General features: G+C 33.9%; 1 protein-coding gene and 1 pseudogene across 1 annotated transcript; both read left to right on the top strand.

Annotated features, from left to right (window-relative positions):
• The first annotated feature begins 328 nt into the window (after positions 1-328).
• LOC141817251 (uncharacterized) lies at positions 329-10,368 on the top strand. The gene is made up of 12 exons (XM_074704929.1): positions 329-425; positions 556-690; positions 1,387-1,455; positions 1,723-1,752; positions 2,354-2,386; positions 3,799-3,869; positions 5,414-5,495; positions 7,618-7,683; positions 8,818-8,888; positions 9,228-9,309; positions 10,041-10,127; positions 10,196-10,368. Exons 2-12 carry the CDS (start codon positions 589-591, stop codon positions 10,211-10,213), a joined length of 711 nt encoding a protein of 236 aa, XP_074561030.1. The 5' UTR covers positions 329-425; positions 556-588; the 3' UTR covers positions 10,214-10,368.
• Positions 10,369-12,018: 1,650 nt separating this feature from the next.
• LOC141817250 (uncharacterized) lies at positions 12,019-14,109 on the top strand (annotated as a pseudogene).
• Positions 14,110-14,655: the final 546 nt, after the last annotated feature.

Raw genomic sequence — 14,655 nt, 5'->3', positions numbered from 1 at the left:
AGACACTTTTTTATATTTATTTTAAATTTTGAATTACAAACACGGTCATGATTTTAAAAGGCACTTTTTCCATTAAAATCAAAAAATTTCTCCATAAAAAACAGTAGCTATCTTTTTCACCTGAATTTATTTTTATTTTAATAATTGTTATAAAATAGAACCTTTTCTTTGAAATGGAGCTACTAAATTATTGTTAGAAATCAATAATTATTAATAAAATCAAAGATGCCATGTCATCATTTATTAAATTAAATAGTTTTTTTTTTTAAAATGTATGAAATTTTCTCCCTCGTATTCTCCACTGTGTTCCCCCCTTCGCTCTCCAGTCTCCAATTAGGTTTCGGAAAACCTCTGCAGTGTTCCGACAATCCGTCCTGTGCTCTGCCTCCCTCCTCCGCCGGTCTCCGCCTTCGCGCTGTCTGCAGGTGAATCTCGTGTCGTCCATTTCCTAAAACTTTCTTTCTTTTCCATAACCACCGTCTAACCACAGTCCCAGGAGTCTTTCGAGATTTTGCGAACCGAATGACGAATCTCTTTTTTGTTTGTCATGCATAGCCTTAGGGTCGAGAAGCGTTCCTTCTTGCTCAGATGGGAGGTCGCGGCGAACCGCCGGCAGGCTCGAGGCAGTCAAATCTTAAGATGGCCTTTCAGCTCGGCATCCGTTCTGTTCTGACTACTTTCTCCAAAGAGGCAATTTTTACTGCACTTATCTTTCTTCACACTGATCTTCTTTAAATTGTGGGGAACTTGCCAACGTGCTTTTGCTTTGTGATATCGCTAGAAATGTGCTTAGATATCGTCTCCTGTGGCGGGTAAGCATAAAATTTCCTCTTTTTTTGTTTTTGAGGTTGAAATACAATTTGGTGATTGGTTATGCATTGACCTATGAGTCTATAAAATCTTTAGCTTGTCAAAGAACTATTAATGAGCCTTTTAGTACATTTCCCCCTCCTCCCTATTTTCTAGAATGACTAAAATTTGTTAGACAGAAAGATAGTTTTAGTTTCAATACACTTTGAAGTTATTCTGTAGACAGAAGCTATTCAAAAGACCCTTTCTAATAGCATTGCTGGTGGATTGACAGAAACCATGACAGTTGAGATTGAAGCTCAGTAAGTTCAGTTTTTTCTAAATATGAAAGCCTGAACCTAAGATTTGCTTTCCTCATCAAATATCTGGTCAGTTTGTTTATTCTGAAGTTAATTCATATTTACATGAATGGTCATAGGACTTAGGAATAAAATGAGTATGTAACTGGAAGTTAGGCTGATGATTATTAGCTCATTGTTATTGTCATGAACTTTGGCTATTTGTTGCAATGATATTTCATCAAGTTTCAAACTTTTGGTGAAAATGTGACTTACTTTTCATAAATTATATCTGTAGGATGTGTGGAAAGCATTTCCTACTTGTACAGATCTTGAGAGAGAAAGATTATATGGCATGTTTGTTAAGGTAAAATTTCCTTAGCCATGTCCCTAGCTTGGAATTCTTAAAAAAAATGGAGTACATACTGCCACCAATTGTTTTATCTGTCAAAACTACATTTTCTCAAGATGATAAAGTGAGGTTTTTTATTATGATTACTACAGGATCATTTAATTCACTTCCATATTATGCAACTAAATGCAACCTTAAAGGTTCAAGATAGAGTTTTTCGCCATTTATGTGTGTTGTGTGTGTGGGCATAACATTTGTTCTTTTATCTCTTTTTTTTTTCAGGTCATCAAGACATTGCATGAGGATTTAAAGGTATAGTATTCTTCATGATGGACACAAGTGAAATATGTGCCTTGCTGGTCCACTATTCTAGCTGTTTTTTTTATTGCAAAATATCTAATATTGGAAGTCATTTTCTTATCCCAATTGTTTTTGCATTCTTGTATGGAGTTAATGTCCTTAAACAATCTACAGCAAGCTTGATCAATGCATTGTTGAATTGGTTATCAACATCATCACACAAGATTTTCTAAACATTTCTATGTGGTTTTGCTTTGGTTTTGAAAACTTATGTTTCTGCAACTAATCTATCATGCACATCTGGATTGCAATTACCTAGTGCCCTTTCAAATAGCTGTGGCATTATCGGCTAATACTTCTAGAAAATGACAAACCTTGTTTCTCATGGAGTACATTGACTTATTGTGTAGGGTAGTTAGATTAGGTGAACTTAATGATGCTCCCACTAACTTGCTGAGTGATAATCAAATAAATAACTCATGATATTGATTTGGAGTTGTCACTAAGAAAAAAGTTTTATAATTGAATTGAAATTTTCTATCAATTAGTTTAAGTCTAAGCTATTCTTTTAAGTTTTAACCTCATGGATTTACCTATCTATTTTTTGATGCAGGAGGAATTCGTATCTATATGTCAGGAGACAAGGGTATTATTGGTTCCTTTTACGTTTCAGTATACATGCATTACTTTTCCCGAGGAAAACTATATGGCATTGCATCATGCAATTTAATTGAAATAAATCAATACTTTATAGAAGTATCTGTGTGACATTCAAATTATGTTGGTATAATTTGTTCTGGAGGATACTTAAGATGTAGAGTGAATAATATAATGGTTGATTATTTAGCTGCACAAGCAGAACTAAAATTGAATCACTGAAGTTTCTACAGATAAGGACAGAGTTGTGGAAGCAATTGATATGGATGTATATGAAATTTCTATAGGTTTTAAAAACATGAATATAATACTGAACAAGAAGGAGTCATCAATGAAAACTCTCATTAATAGGTTGAAGAGTGGTGGTTGAAATGGAGACAAACTTTTGGAACCTATAGTCTTGTGTTATTGTACTATGCCCCTTAAAGAAAATGAAATTTTTTAGAAGGTTGTAGTATGATTGGTCATACATTTTTGGATCCATGTGTTAAGTTGATAGGAAATAATACTTAAAAAAAATCAATGTAGTAGAGCAAGAATGTGTATGGTTGCTAGTTTTTTTTAAGATAAAAATTCTATTATTTAGGAGCAATTAGTTTTAGCTCCCTATAGATGATAAAATGAGAAAAATGGGTTGAGATTGTATGAGATGGTCAAAGATAACCAATAACTTCTATATATAGGTGAGTTAAATTGGTCAGGGTGTAAGGTGTCAAGAGCAGAGGGATACCAAACAAAATTGTAGTTACGTAATAAAGAATGACTCAAATTGATTTCAATATTACTGATTGTATAACATTGCATTGAGTTCAATGAAGAGATAAAATCCATGTGACTAACCCCAAATAGTTAGGGGGACAAACATGGCATGCTGATATGATTGAGACATGATGGTTCATTTTGTCTAAAAATTGTGTGAGGTAATGTTGCAAATAAATCTATTTCCCTTTGACCCAATCTAACATTAACACTCTTGGACCACATATAGTTGAAGTTGAATGTATTTGAACTTTGAAGAGCAGAGTTATTAGTTGTCGTTGGTCTAAGATTAGTTGGTTTTGGGTAGAAACTACTAGGATGCTTGTCTCAATCTTTCCTTCTCATCCTCTGAAAATTCTCAAAGTGTGGCAAGAGACAAATAATCGATCAACATTATGATATATGCATACACAAACAAGCATTTCCAAAGGAATTTGGAGGATCCACTTCTCTTATGCTATACTTCTAGTATGTTTTTCTTTGTTTTTACCTCATTTTTACTCTACATTCTCATGATTTTTTTCTAGGTCACCAACTACTAAAATTTGTAATGTATTGTAGCTACCCTTGCACCTCTTTGGCTCTAGTGTATCTTCTATGTTATTTCTCTTTCATTTTCTTAGGTGAGTTGACTTGTGATAGGTTGGTAGGGCTCTTGATATGGTAGAACAACTCGTGGAAGAGCATACACTTGAGGAGGCATTTGGTACAAGGTAACATTGCAAGATTAATTTTGTAAGTTGTGATTGGTATTTGTATAGCCTTATGGGAATTTTAAATTAGTTGATGGATGTTTATACTCATAGTACCTCTGCAATCAAAGTTTTCTATTCTTATGAATTGTGATTATAAATTTATACAATTTGCAACATAACAATCTCTTCTAGTTTAATTCAAATATTTGTAACTATTTGTACAAAAATAGTTATTTGTTTTCTTTTATTCATGTAATTATATAATATTCTTTGGGTGAACAGAAGGTTCTTCTAATCTAAGCTCATGCAAATCAAATTGGTTTCTTAATTTTAAGAATGTTTTAAACAAAGTATTGTATGATCAAAACATTTTTCGTGGGTAAATTTGTAAATATTTCTTTCATGGAGCTTTAAGTGAGAATTTTTTAAAAATGAGGATCTTATTTAAGTATTTTTGAATAACTTTTTGGGCTTTTTTCCTTGTGAAAGGCAAATATAAATTATGTTGTTTGTATTAGTTGCATATATAATATAAACATATTCATATGTATGTCATATATTGTGAATTATATTTCATGTTATGTTAAACATATTTAATATAACTATTAATTAATTTATTAATGTTATACATATCATAGTACATGCAATTTTTGCATTATTATATAATGTAAATTTAATGGATATTTTTATTCAAAATCAAACCTTGTATTGAAGTTTTATTTAGTGTATTATTTTATTTACATTGATTTTGTTGTTTAGTAGCTAAAACCTATAACATGCTTGATATCGTATTTTAAATGTTTATGAAAATTGAATTAACATTTCTGGTAATTTGTAGGTTATACATTTTGATACTAAATCCTTTTTAATTTCACTTACTGTGTGTTTTGAATATTCTAGTGTAGGATGACCAATAATCTTTTCAAGGCATGCTAATTTAGTTGCATGATTATGGAAAATTACTTGTGAATGCACTAAAGGCACCTAATGTTCTTGTTGTAGATTAGTAAGTATGAAACAATTGCCTAGTGCTATTAATTCACCATATTTTTAAGAGAATGATTATTCATCTGTAGTTTATCTTTAAATGTGCTTACACATTTGATATAGTAAATTTGCCATGAATTTTTAACATTTCACTATTTATAGAGAAGTGTATTCATGCTTAATTGAATTTTTTCTATATGTTTTCTAATACTCGGACTTAGCTACAACTTCCATAGCAGTTTCAGATATATATATATATATATTACCTGTAAATATTTTTAGAAATTTGGATCCACACTTATCTTATACTCCTTTCTAAGTCTGAGTTTCTGTACTCGCCATGTTTTTTTATTGTTCTCAAAACTTGTCATCAGTTGTGCAAATGTGTGTCCATGTTTTTGAAATTCATTTGTGCTGTCTTAATCTTTTTTGACTGTATCTATTGACCTATTTATATACTTATATTCTTAGTATTCCACGATGTGTGGGTGGATCTAAACCCAACACAAGTAGGACTTGAACTTGCTAGTTTCTGAACTGAAAAGTTTTGTTGATAATGAACATGTCAAAATCAGGGCAAACATAGGCGAGATCAAGGAGAAGATATTAAAAGTAAAAAAGGATGAAATCCAACATTTGACAAACTTGTTGGAGAAGGTAACTTTAGTTTTTAAAAGTTTTCAATGATCACTCGATCTTTCTTGAAGTTCACTTTAACCTTGATACTTTTGATGATATACTAAAATGGATATGTGAATTTGTCATATTTCACGTACAGTAATGACAATGTCATCAATGTGACATTCCACAGGGAGCAAAACTGATAACTAGTATTAAGTTTAAATTAGGTCTGAGAATTATATCATGATCGACTTTAATGGCGGTTTAACATTTACATACCTACTAATGGTAAATTAGTGGTTTGAAGCAATTGAAGTCAACTTTTCTCTTGAGATAACTGAGCAGAGTATGCTTTATCTGATTAAATGTTACTTGACTTAGATAACCTCTGGTTAGATGTTTTTATTTCAAATATTTTCTAAGTTTTCTATTTTCTTTTCAAATAAAAGGACAACTATTTCTGAAAATGTGTTACAATCATAATTTTCAAAGGAAATAAGTGTAATTGAAAATGTTCTATTTTTTTTTTCATTTTTGGGATTTTCCTCAAGGAAATTGGAAACTTTTCATAAAACAAAGATAACTCATACGGCTTGACAAATCTTGAGAGAAGACCCTTGGAACATGCAATTTCCAGCCTTAGATTACTGGCGAATTGTGAGACATGCTGTTCATTCTTACTGGGCTGATAATGTTCTGCTTGATTGCCACAATTTCGTTGAAATTAGACATAATTGATTGGACTCTATTATGACGAGTTCTCATTGTGATGTCTTGTATATTTATCACCCTTATTAAAAAAAGAAGAGGTCTATTGGCTTCGATATTGTCATGCCCCAAATTGACTCCAAATTGGGTAGGACCCTATCTGAGCAATAACATGAGCTAGTACATCTTAGGTAGAACATTTGATAAAATTTTGGCAGCATCTCCCTTGTATGTCACCAGCTCCCTAAATATAACAATACAAAGTAATATAGAATAACAAAAGGACTAAACTAATCTAATCTTTGTGTTAGCCACAACCTGTAAATCAAAAGCAATAAGCACTGACAAATAACCATGAATGCAACTCTACAAGTCACATCCATAAACAAAGTCAAACCCATTGACCATCAATCTTACATAATTTAGAAAAAAAAAACTAAATTAAATCAAATGGAGACAAATCATCCAACATTGTTGCCTTGTCTCAGATTCCTTGGTTGGGGGGCACTTTGTGTCCATAATCAACTTAAAGAAGAGGACATTGTGATGTTAGTTCTGCTTTTACTTGCTTTTAGGTATTTGTCTGAGTTTGGGAAGTATCTTGTTAGAGGGTCTTTGAGCTGTCCACGGTCCCCTCAGTACTTTGATTGATTAGCAACTAAATGGCATATTACAGCCAATCCCTCTACTAGCAAGAAATTAACTATCAAGCCCTCCCAAACCTCTAACCTCCAATTCCAAGCCCTTAGATTAAAAATCAAAGGCCATAACCCCTTGCCCACCACATGCCCCAAGCGCTTGACAACTTGAGCGAGTGTACATGCCCCAATCATTCTAAAGTTCATGTTGCCCAACCAAATTAAATTTTACAATTGATACAATGCCAAAGAACAATTAAATACATGAATACTGATACAGCATAACATAAAATAATTAAAATAAATAAATAATTTTTTCGAGATATTAAAGACACAGATAGCAACCTAGGAGGTGGAGAATAAGATTAACGCTAAGGAAAGTTGAGAAAACACAAGTACTTTGAACATGAAGCAAAGAACCATCATTCCTTGCCTCACACATGCTGTTTACCATCTTTTGCTACAATTGCTGCTTTTGTTATCATTTTCATGTATTGCTTCTGGTTTCATTGTTCACAATGTTTGATAGCATTCAGGACAATCCCCTTATTGTCAAGCTTTTTTTAGGATGGTAAAGAATTCTTTTCCTCAAACTGCATCCAGAAAGTTGATCATTTCGTTACTATCTCTTGATATTTGTTTATTATGGAAAATCTCTCTTAAATTTTCTCTGTTGAGTACTTACAATTTGGGAATCAGATTTTTTGCGTTGTGCTTGAGTTGTGGGATCCTGTCATTTTAGCTAAGAAAATGCTTACATGAAATAGCTAAGTCATTATGATGTGTCCTCACACCATCAGCTGTAATTTCAGGTCGAAGATCAAAACAACCTAATGAAAGCACACATCAAGTCACCTAAGAATAGTCACAATTTCTTGGTATGTTGATAGATCCTCTTCAGTTTGTTAGCTTATTCTCCGATGACTATTATAGTCATAACTTTTATGCCTTTATTGTTCTGGCCATCAAGTCAGTATGCGAAAACATAAATGTACGAAATGTCTATTGGACGTATATGAAATATCTATCTTCTGTTATACTGTTTTTATAATGGAAATTTAATCTAATATTTATTTTCTCAGATTACTGATGCTTTAAAGTATGGTGATATTGTCCACTTTAAACATATAGAAATTAACATGCCGGATTACTGATGCTTTAAAGGATGGTGATATTGTCAACTTTAAACATATAGAAATTAACACGCTTAGCCTATTATGAAGTAATAACTTGTCGTATTTGTTTAAGATAGTTGGAATACTTGAATCAGAAGTCACGCTTTAGTTACTGTTACTAATTACTGTATACTGAGATTAAAATAATTTTCACCTCATTATAAATCCATTAGTTTAATATTAATAACACCACAAACTATGCCCCCAAACCCTCTGTTGCTTCATTGCACACACAAAAATATTAATGATGGGGAGGGAGAAATGCTTGACAATAGTGTTTTCCATATTCCAATCAGCTGCTTAACCCGTCCAATTGAACCAGCAATCTGTTTTAATTCTATTTTTTCTACTTCACCTTGTTTTAAAGCCAATTAGAGAACAATCAAACGTTACTAACATATCCCTATTACAATCCACCCAGAGCCTGTTTAAATGTTAATTGAATACAAATTCTCCAATTCATACCTACTTAATTTCTAAGTTATATCAGCGACAGGCTAGAGTTCATGCCATTGTGTTCTTTAATGTCTAAATCCAACCTTATGTAAACATTTGTCTTTTTAACCGTTACAGGTATACCTTGCTTTTCCTAAACATCAATAGTGCATTCTCTAATCTACTTTTTCTTTCTGAATCTAGCATGTTGGTAGTCTGTTAGCACGATTACTTCTTTATGATTGTCTAAAGTATAATTCTTGTCAAGTAAATTATTTATAAGTTATATCTTCTCTGAGATTACTATTTCTTTTTTCTTGTGGACCCTTCAAATAGGACTGGTAGCGTGTCAGCTGGCTTGTACTGGTACATAATTTCTGGCAAATAAATTACTTGTAACAGGTTGGGAGGACTGTTGATATGACGGATCAGCTTATGGAAAAGCATAATCTTGATATTCTTGCTCCTGATGAGTAAGCACTAAGTTTTCATATTCTTGATGTTCTTAATGAGAAGATAATTGGTTGATACTTCAAATAAATTTTCTCAGGAGAGAGTGATAGTTCATCTCCGATCTGCTAAGACAGTACCAAACTTCAATATATATTTATGATGTCTTAACATTTGTCATTTCATGAGAAATATTGTTGATGTTTTTCAAATTCATCTTGGCTATTTTTCCCTGATCCCCCCTACTATGTTTCACTTGCTTTCTACGTAGTCAAAACATCAGAAAGTAAAGGTGTGAGTTTGTCAGTGTTTCTAATTTCTGAAATTGGCTAGTTTTGCTGATGTCAGTTATCTAAAATCAGGGCATACATTGGTGATATCAAGGACAAGTATTCCAGTGCAAAGAAGGATGAAGTTCAATGTTTGAAGAATATCTTGCAGAAGGTTATTGAAAACTTTCAATCTTCACTTTTATCCAATGTTTTTTCAATCTTCACTTTTATCCAACTTTTGATCTTTCCTTTATGGTTGGTGGAAATGCTGTCATTATGATGCTTTAGTAGGCATTTTTAGGGATGATAATTATTGCATATGGTTAAATTTCACTCAAATACTCAAGTAGAAGTAGATGTAAATGTTTATATGGTTAAATCTCAAGGGAAAACTTAAAAAAGATTTCAATCTGCTATAATATAATTTTTTGTTTGATAGTTCACTGTTCTGTGCTTTGTTGTCATGTCAGCGGTCAGTTAGGGCTCCATGTCAGCAGGGAAGTGGAGTAATGAATTTAAGTTGGTCTTAATTATATTTAGTCTTTTATTTGAGAACTTATATTGCCAAAATTTAATCAAATAAGGACTCAATCCAAAATCGACCAAATTGTTAGAATAGGTTTATTCTTTTGTTAAGTTTATTTAGTTAGAATGGTCGAAACACAAAGAGTCTTTTCAAACCAATCAGTCGCTTCTTTCCAACTGTTTTTGTGGGGTTTTATTTGTGATGTCCTTGCTTTAAGTTGGTTTAGCAGCTACTTATGGATGGATTTCGGGTTTGTCCATTGTTTTGAAGCTATGTGAATTTGTTTAATGTTATTTCATAGCTAACATGATTTTGAAATAAAAATGCCAATAAGGTGACGTTGACGACGTCTTTACTATTTGTTGCTTTTGTTTCAGATTGAAGATCAAAACACTGTAATGAAGGCTAGCTTTATATCGATCGCAAATAGTGAGGACTTCACAATTATTGCAGACACGCAAAATGTATGTTCCCTTTTCCAGTTTGTTGGTGTGTTTCCTGTGAGCATAATATAATCTCTTTATTTCTCCAGGTCAAGCCAAATCGTTAGCCGAGAATAGAGGTATGAAATGTTTATTTTGGTATTTGGACATGCCTTTCACAACTATTTAATTGTATGTATAGCCATCTGACTAAATCTCGACCACCATTTACTTCAACTATTTGTATCAAGTCTGCTACAATTGATTCCAGCATTATCGAGTATCAGCTTTCATTTGAGATTTCCCTAAACTGAGAACTCATATATTTTGCATAAGAGTAATCATGTATGATTTAGCAGTGATTATAACAATCATGATGAGCATGATCTTTAAAGCAGTCATGGCCATTTGATGCATGACCAAAGGTGGCAATTGAGTATAATGGAATTTGAACAAGTCAAAAGAGAAGCGGCAATAAGATATTTGAACCCAACTTGCCTTGGGCAAGAAATCACCTGGAACATGGGAGTGTGAGAGAGATGGTGGTGGAGTCAGATAGTGAAGAAGCGATCCATATTCTAAATAGAAAGGCTAGAATTCTGGTGGCGAAAAGAATCTATATACGATCAGTTTACCAAGGGGATCAAAAGGTGGAGAGATAGACTATAGTATACCTAGGGATAGAAGGGGAGCATGAGAAAGGGAACAGAGAAGAAGATGAAGATCATATCTTATTTAGGGGGCTCAAGGAAATAAATTAAAATGGTGCATTTCCCCATCATAACCAATAAAGTTTTGCTTAGATAATTAAATTGCTATGCTTATAGCTTTGAACCTATTCCATAAGAACATATGCATACAGTTTTGAACCTATTTTGTAAGAAAAAAAGCCCATTCAAATTGATTGTCAATTCATTAGAAAGAATATACAATGCAAGGGAATTATTATTTCATTTCTTAACAATATTTCTCAACTCTAACAATGAGCTTGAAGATTTACTTCTTTTCAAATTGCTATGTGATCGATATGCTATGGGATGGATATTAAGAGGTGTTTGGGGGGGGGGCAATGTTATCATCTTTTGCCACTTAAAAGATGGACTAAATCTTTAAAATGGTCTACAGTTGTGTTTGTATGCTATATTGGCATTAACTTAAAGGGGAATGTTACCAACCAATTTATAAACACAAATATATAGAATGTTACCAACCAATTTATAAACACAAATATATAGGAGTCAATATGTAAATATATAGGGGAGTGTGTGTGAATGCGCGCACGCGTGTGTATGCGTGTAGGAGTCAATATGTAAATATATAGGGGAGTGCGTGCGTGTGCATGTGCGTGTAGGAGTCAAATATATGGGAGTCAATATGTATGCGTGTGTGTAGGAGCCAAATATATAGGAGTCAATATGTAAATATATAGGGATGTGTGCGTGTGTGTGTGTGTGTGTGTGTGTTTGTGTGTGTGATATATAGGGGAGTGTGTATGTGTGTGTGTGTGAGAGAGAGACAAGGCTACAACATTAGAAACTTAGGGGGCGTTTGGTTCGTGTTTTCCAGGGCCATTTTCCATTTTCGTTTTCTTATTTTCTAAAATCAGGTGTTTGGTTTGTGTTTTCCAGTTTATTTTCTGGAAAATGAAAACGCGTTTTCAAAGAAAATAGAAAACGATTTCGCGAATGAGAAAGTTAGAAAATGGGAAAAGGCGGTGGAAAATGAGAAAAGGCGGTACGTTTTCCCCCTTTTCTTCCTTCGCTGCTTTCTCCCCGCGACTCTCGTCTCTCCCGTCGCCGCGCGCGTGCTTTCTCCTCTCCTCTTCCTCCTCCCTTGCTCCTCCGGCGCGGCTCCTCCTCCTCCTCTCCTCTTCCTCTCCCGCCGCACTCTCCTTCCGCCGCCGCGTGCTTTCTCCTCTCCTCTCCTCTTCCTCCTCCCTTCCCTTGCTGTCCGCTGCATTCTAATTATAGATAAGATACGCCAGATAAGTCCGAGCAGTTGAGGAATGAAATAGTCTTGATCCACAGTCGGCTCGTGACATTCGATCGCATTCCGCTCCAATTGTCTGTTGCTTCGCTTCGATTGGCTCCGCCGCACTTCGTTTCACGGGTTAGAAAAAATTTTCGTATGTCTAACAATCGAAGAAAACCCTAGTTTACTTTCCAGTTTCTTTGATTAATGCTCATTGGCTCCTATAAGTGATACATGGTTGGATTTACAGCTAGTTTTTAGCACTTCTGTGATGATGATAAGAGGACAAGTATTTCTTGTGAAACTTGTAAGCAAAAAATTTTACATGATATTTATTCGATGCAAAAGCATTGAAACAACAACCTCTGATTTCACAAGGTTGAATGCAAGAAAATCTACCTTTCCTCCTTGAAGATATGTCTTCTTGCTCTTGCAAGAGCAGCTTCAGTTTTTGTTGGGTAGTCACCAAACAATTTTATTTGTCCAGTTTCTGCCATTGCCTTTGCAAAAACCTGTTATGCCAGTAAAAAATATTGTAAGATGCGGCCATAGAAGTTGGACAGAAGAATTTCCAGTTTCTTTGATTAATGCTTGTGCCCTGGTTTTACACCTATGGGTTGAAATCCTTTGCATTTATCTAATCATCCCTGATTAATATTTTGATTTACTTTCCAGTTTCTTTGATTTACTTTCCAGTTTCTTTGTTTAATGCTTGTATGTATACAGAATACATTATGGGAGGGCATAATCCTAGTATCGAAATAGAGAAGTATGAGTGGTCCAAGGCAAACTTTGAGTTATAATCTTCAACTGAGTTTCTTGGAGGAAGTTTGGAGTTTTAATTGTTGTCAGATGGGAAGAAAACTGTTTTCCAACTGATGATAGATTTCACATAATGGTGTTGCAAACTTTGAGTTATAATCTTCATATCAAAAGAACGTTATGGTAAAACTTGTTTTGATATGATGTGGTAGAAAGGACATGCTTTGCGAAGCTGAAAATAATCAGTACTATCCTTTTACTTACTGCACCAAACGTGGTTCTTATCCTGGATATATGGTTAGATATCTCGATCTTGGTCCTGGCATTCTTGTATATGGCTATGGTTTGAGATAAATCATTGTGTTGATTTTCTATATCGATTTGTGAATTCTTTATTAATTTGTGATAAATCTATAATGAATTTTATGTATGTATGTGTTGATTTTAATATTAATTTGTTGCAGATCGATCATGTCAAGCTCTGATGATGAATATGATGAATTAAGCCCAGATATCAATGTGCTTACAGTTTTGGGTCTTGCTAATGATTTTTTTCATGACATGACTCAATTTCTTGGATATATTGATCGGATGCCGTGTCGGACTTCATCTCTTACTGGGAGGATGTATATTCAAGAAATAATTGATGGACACCCCCAAGTTTGCTTTGATAATTTTCGTATGTCAAAACATGTATTTGTGAATTTTTGTAGGACATTAAAAGAGATGAATCTATTACAAGATGGAAAGAAAGTTACAGTTGAAGAAGGTGTCGCTATGTTCTTACTAATCATCGGGCATAACACACGACATCGAATATGTGCAGATCGATTTCAACATTCATTGTACACTTGTAGCAAGTGGTTCAAACGTGTTTTACGAGCTATTTGTACATTGGGCACATATATTATTCGACCGTATGAACACAATGGTGTCCATCCTCACATATTGAACAATCCAAAGTGGTTTCCGTATTTTAAGGTACGTATTGTACCCTAATGTATCTAGTTACATTTATAATATATCCTTACTAAGATATTGTGTATTTTTAGAATTGTCTTGGAGCTATCGATGGGACTCATATATCAGCATGGGCACCGACATCAATTGAGACATCTTTTGTGGTAGAAAGGTTCTTATTACACAAAATGTGATGCTTGCATGCGACTTCGATATGCTTTTTACATTTGTGTATACGGGCTGGGAGGGGACAGCGAATGATTCCAGAGTATTTATAGACGCATTGACAAGACATGAAAATAATTTTCCTAAACCTTATGGTGGTAAGTAATGGAAAAAATTCTCTATGTATATTCATTTGAGTTTGTGTTTTACATTATTAATATGGAAATACTATCACAGATCAATTTTATCTGGTTGATTCTGGTTACCCAAATATGCCGGGATTTCTCGCTCCATATCGTGGTCAACGCTATCACTTGAGAGATTATTGACACCAAGGCAGACCAAGGGGGAAGGAAGAGTTATTCAATTATAGGCATAGCACATGTCGTAATATTATAGAGCGATGCGTTGGGGTGCTCAAAGCAAGGTTTCGAATTTTAAAAGATATGCCAAACTATCCAATTACTAGGCAAAGATTAATTCTAGTTGCATGTTGTGCGGTGCATAATTTCATACGTCGGCATCATGCAATGGATAATTTGTTTATGGAATACTCTTCTGATGATATGCTCATGTCTGGAGTTGAAGATGATTTTGGTGATCAAGAGCCATCTTGATTGATCCAAGTCAAACAGCTCAGATGGGACACGTACGTGATGAAATTGCAAGCAATATGTGGAATGATTTTATAGATCATCATCCGTAATTAGCT

Source organism: Curcuma longa, unplaced genomic scaffold, assembly GCF_044706935.1.
Source record: "Curcuma longa cultivar G26 ecotype Majalengka, Jawa Barat unplaced genomic scaffold, ITB_CL_G26_1.1 contig_19811, whole genome shotgun sequence".
NCBI classification, from domain to species: domain Eukaryota; kingdom Viridiplantae; phylum Streptophyta; class Magnoliopsida; order Zingiberales; family Zingiberaceae; genus Curcuma; species Curcuma longa.
This window is presented reverse-complemented; position numbering and strand designations above follow the sequence as displayed.

Excerpts from the sequence above, each read along its gene's own strand:
- LOC141817251 (XM_074704929.1), top strand. The coding sequence starts at position 589 with ATGGGAGGTCGCGGCGAACCGCCGGCAGGCTCGAGGCAGTCAAATCTT. Across the intron at positions 691-1,386 it reads TGACTACTTTCTCCAAAGAG|GATGTGTGGAAAGCATTTCC; the intron begins GCAATTTTTACT and ends TTATATCTGTAG. Across the intron at positions 5,496-7,617 it reads TGACAAACTTGTTGGAGAAG|GTCGAAGATCAAAACAACCT; the intron begins GTAACTTTAGTT and ends CTGTAATTTCAG.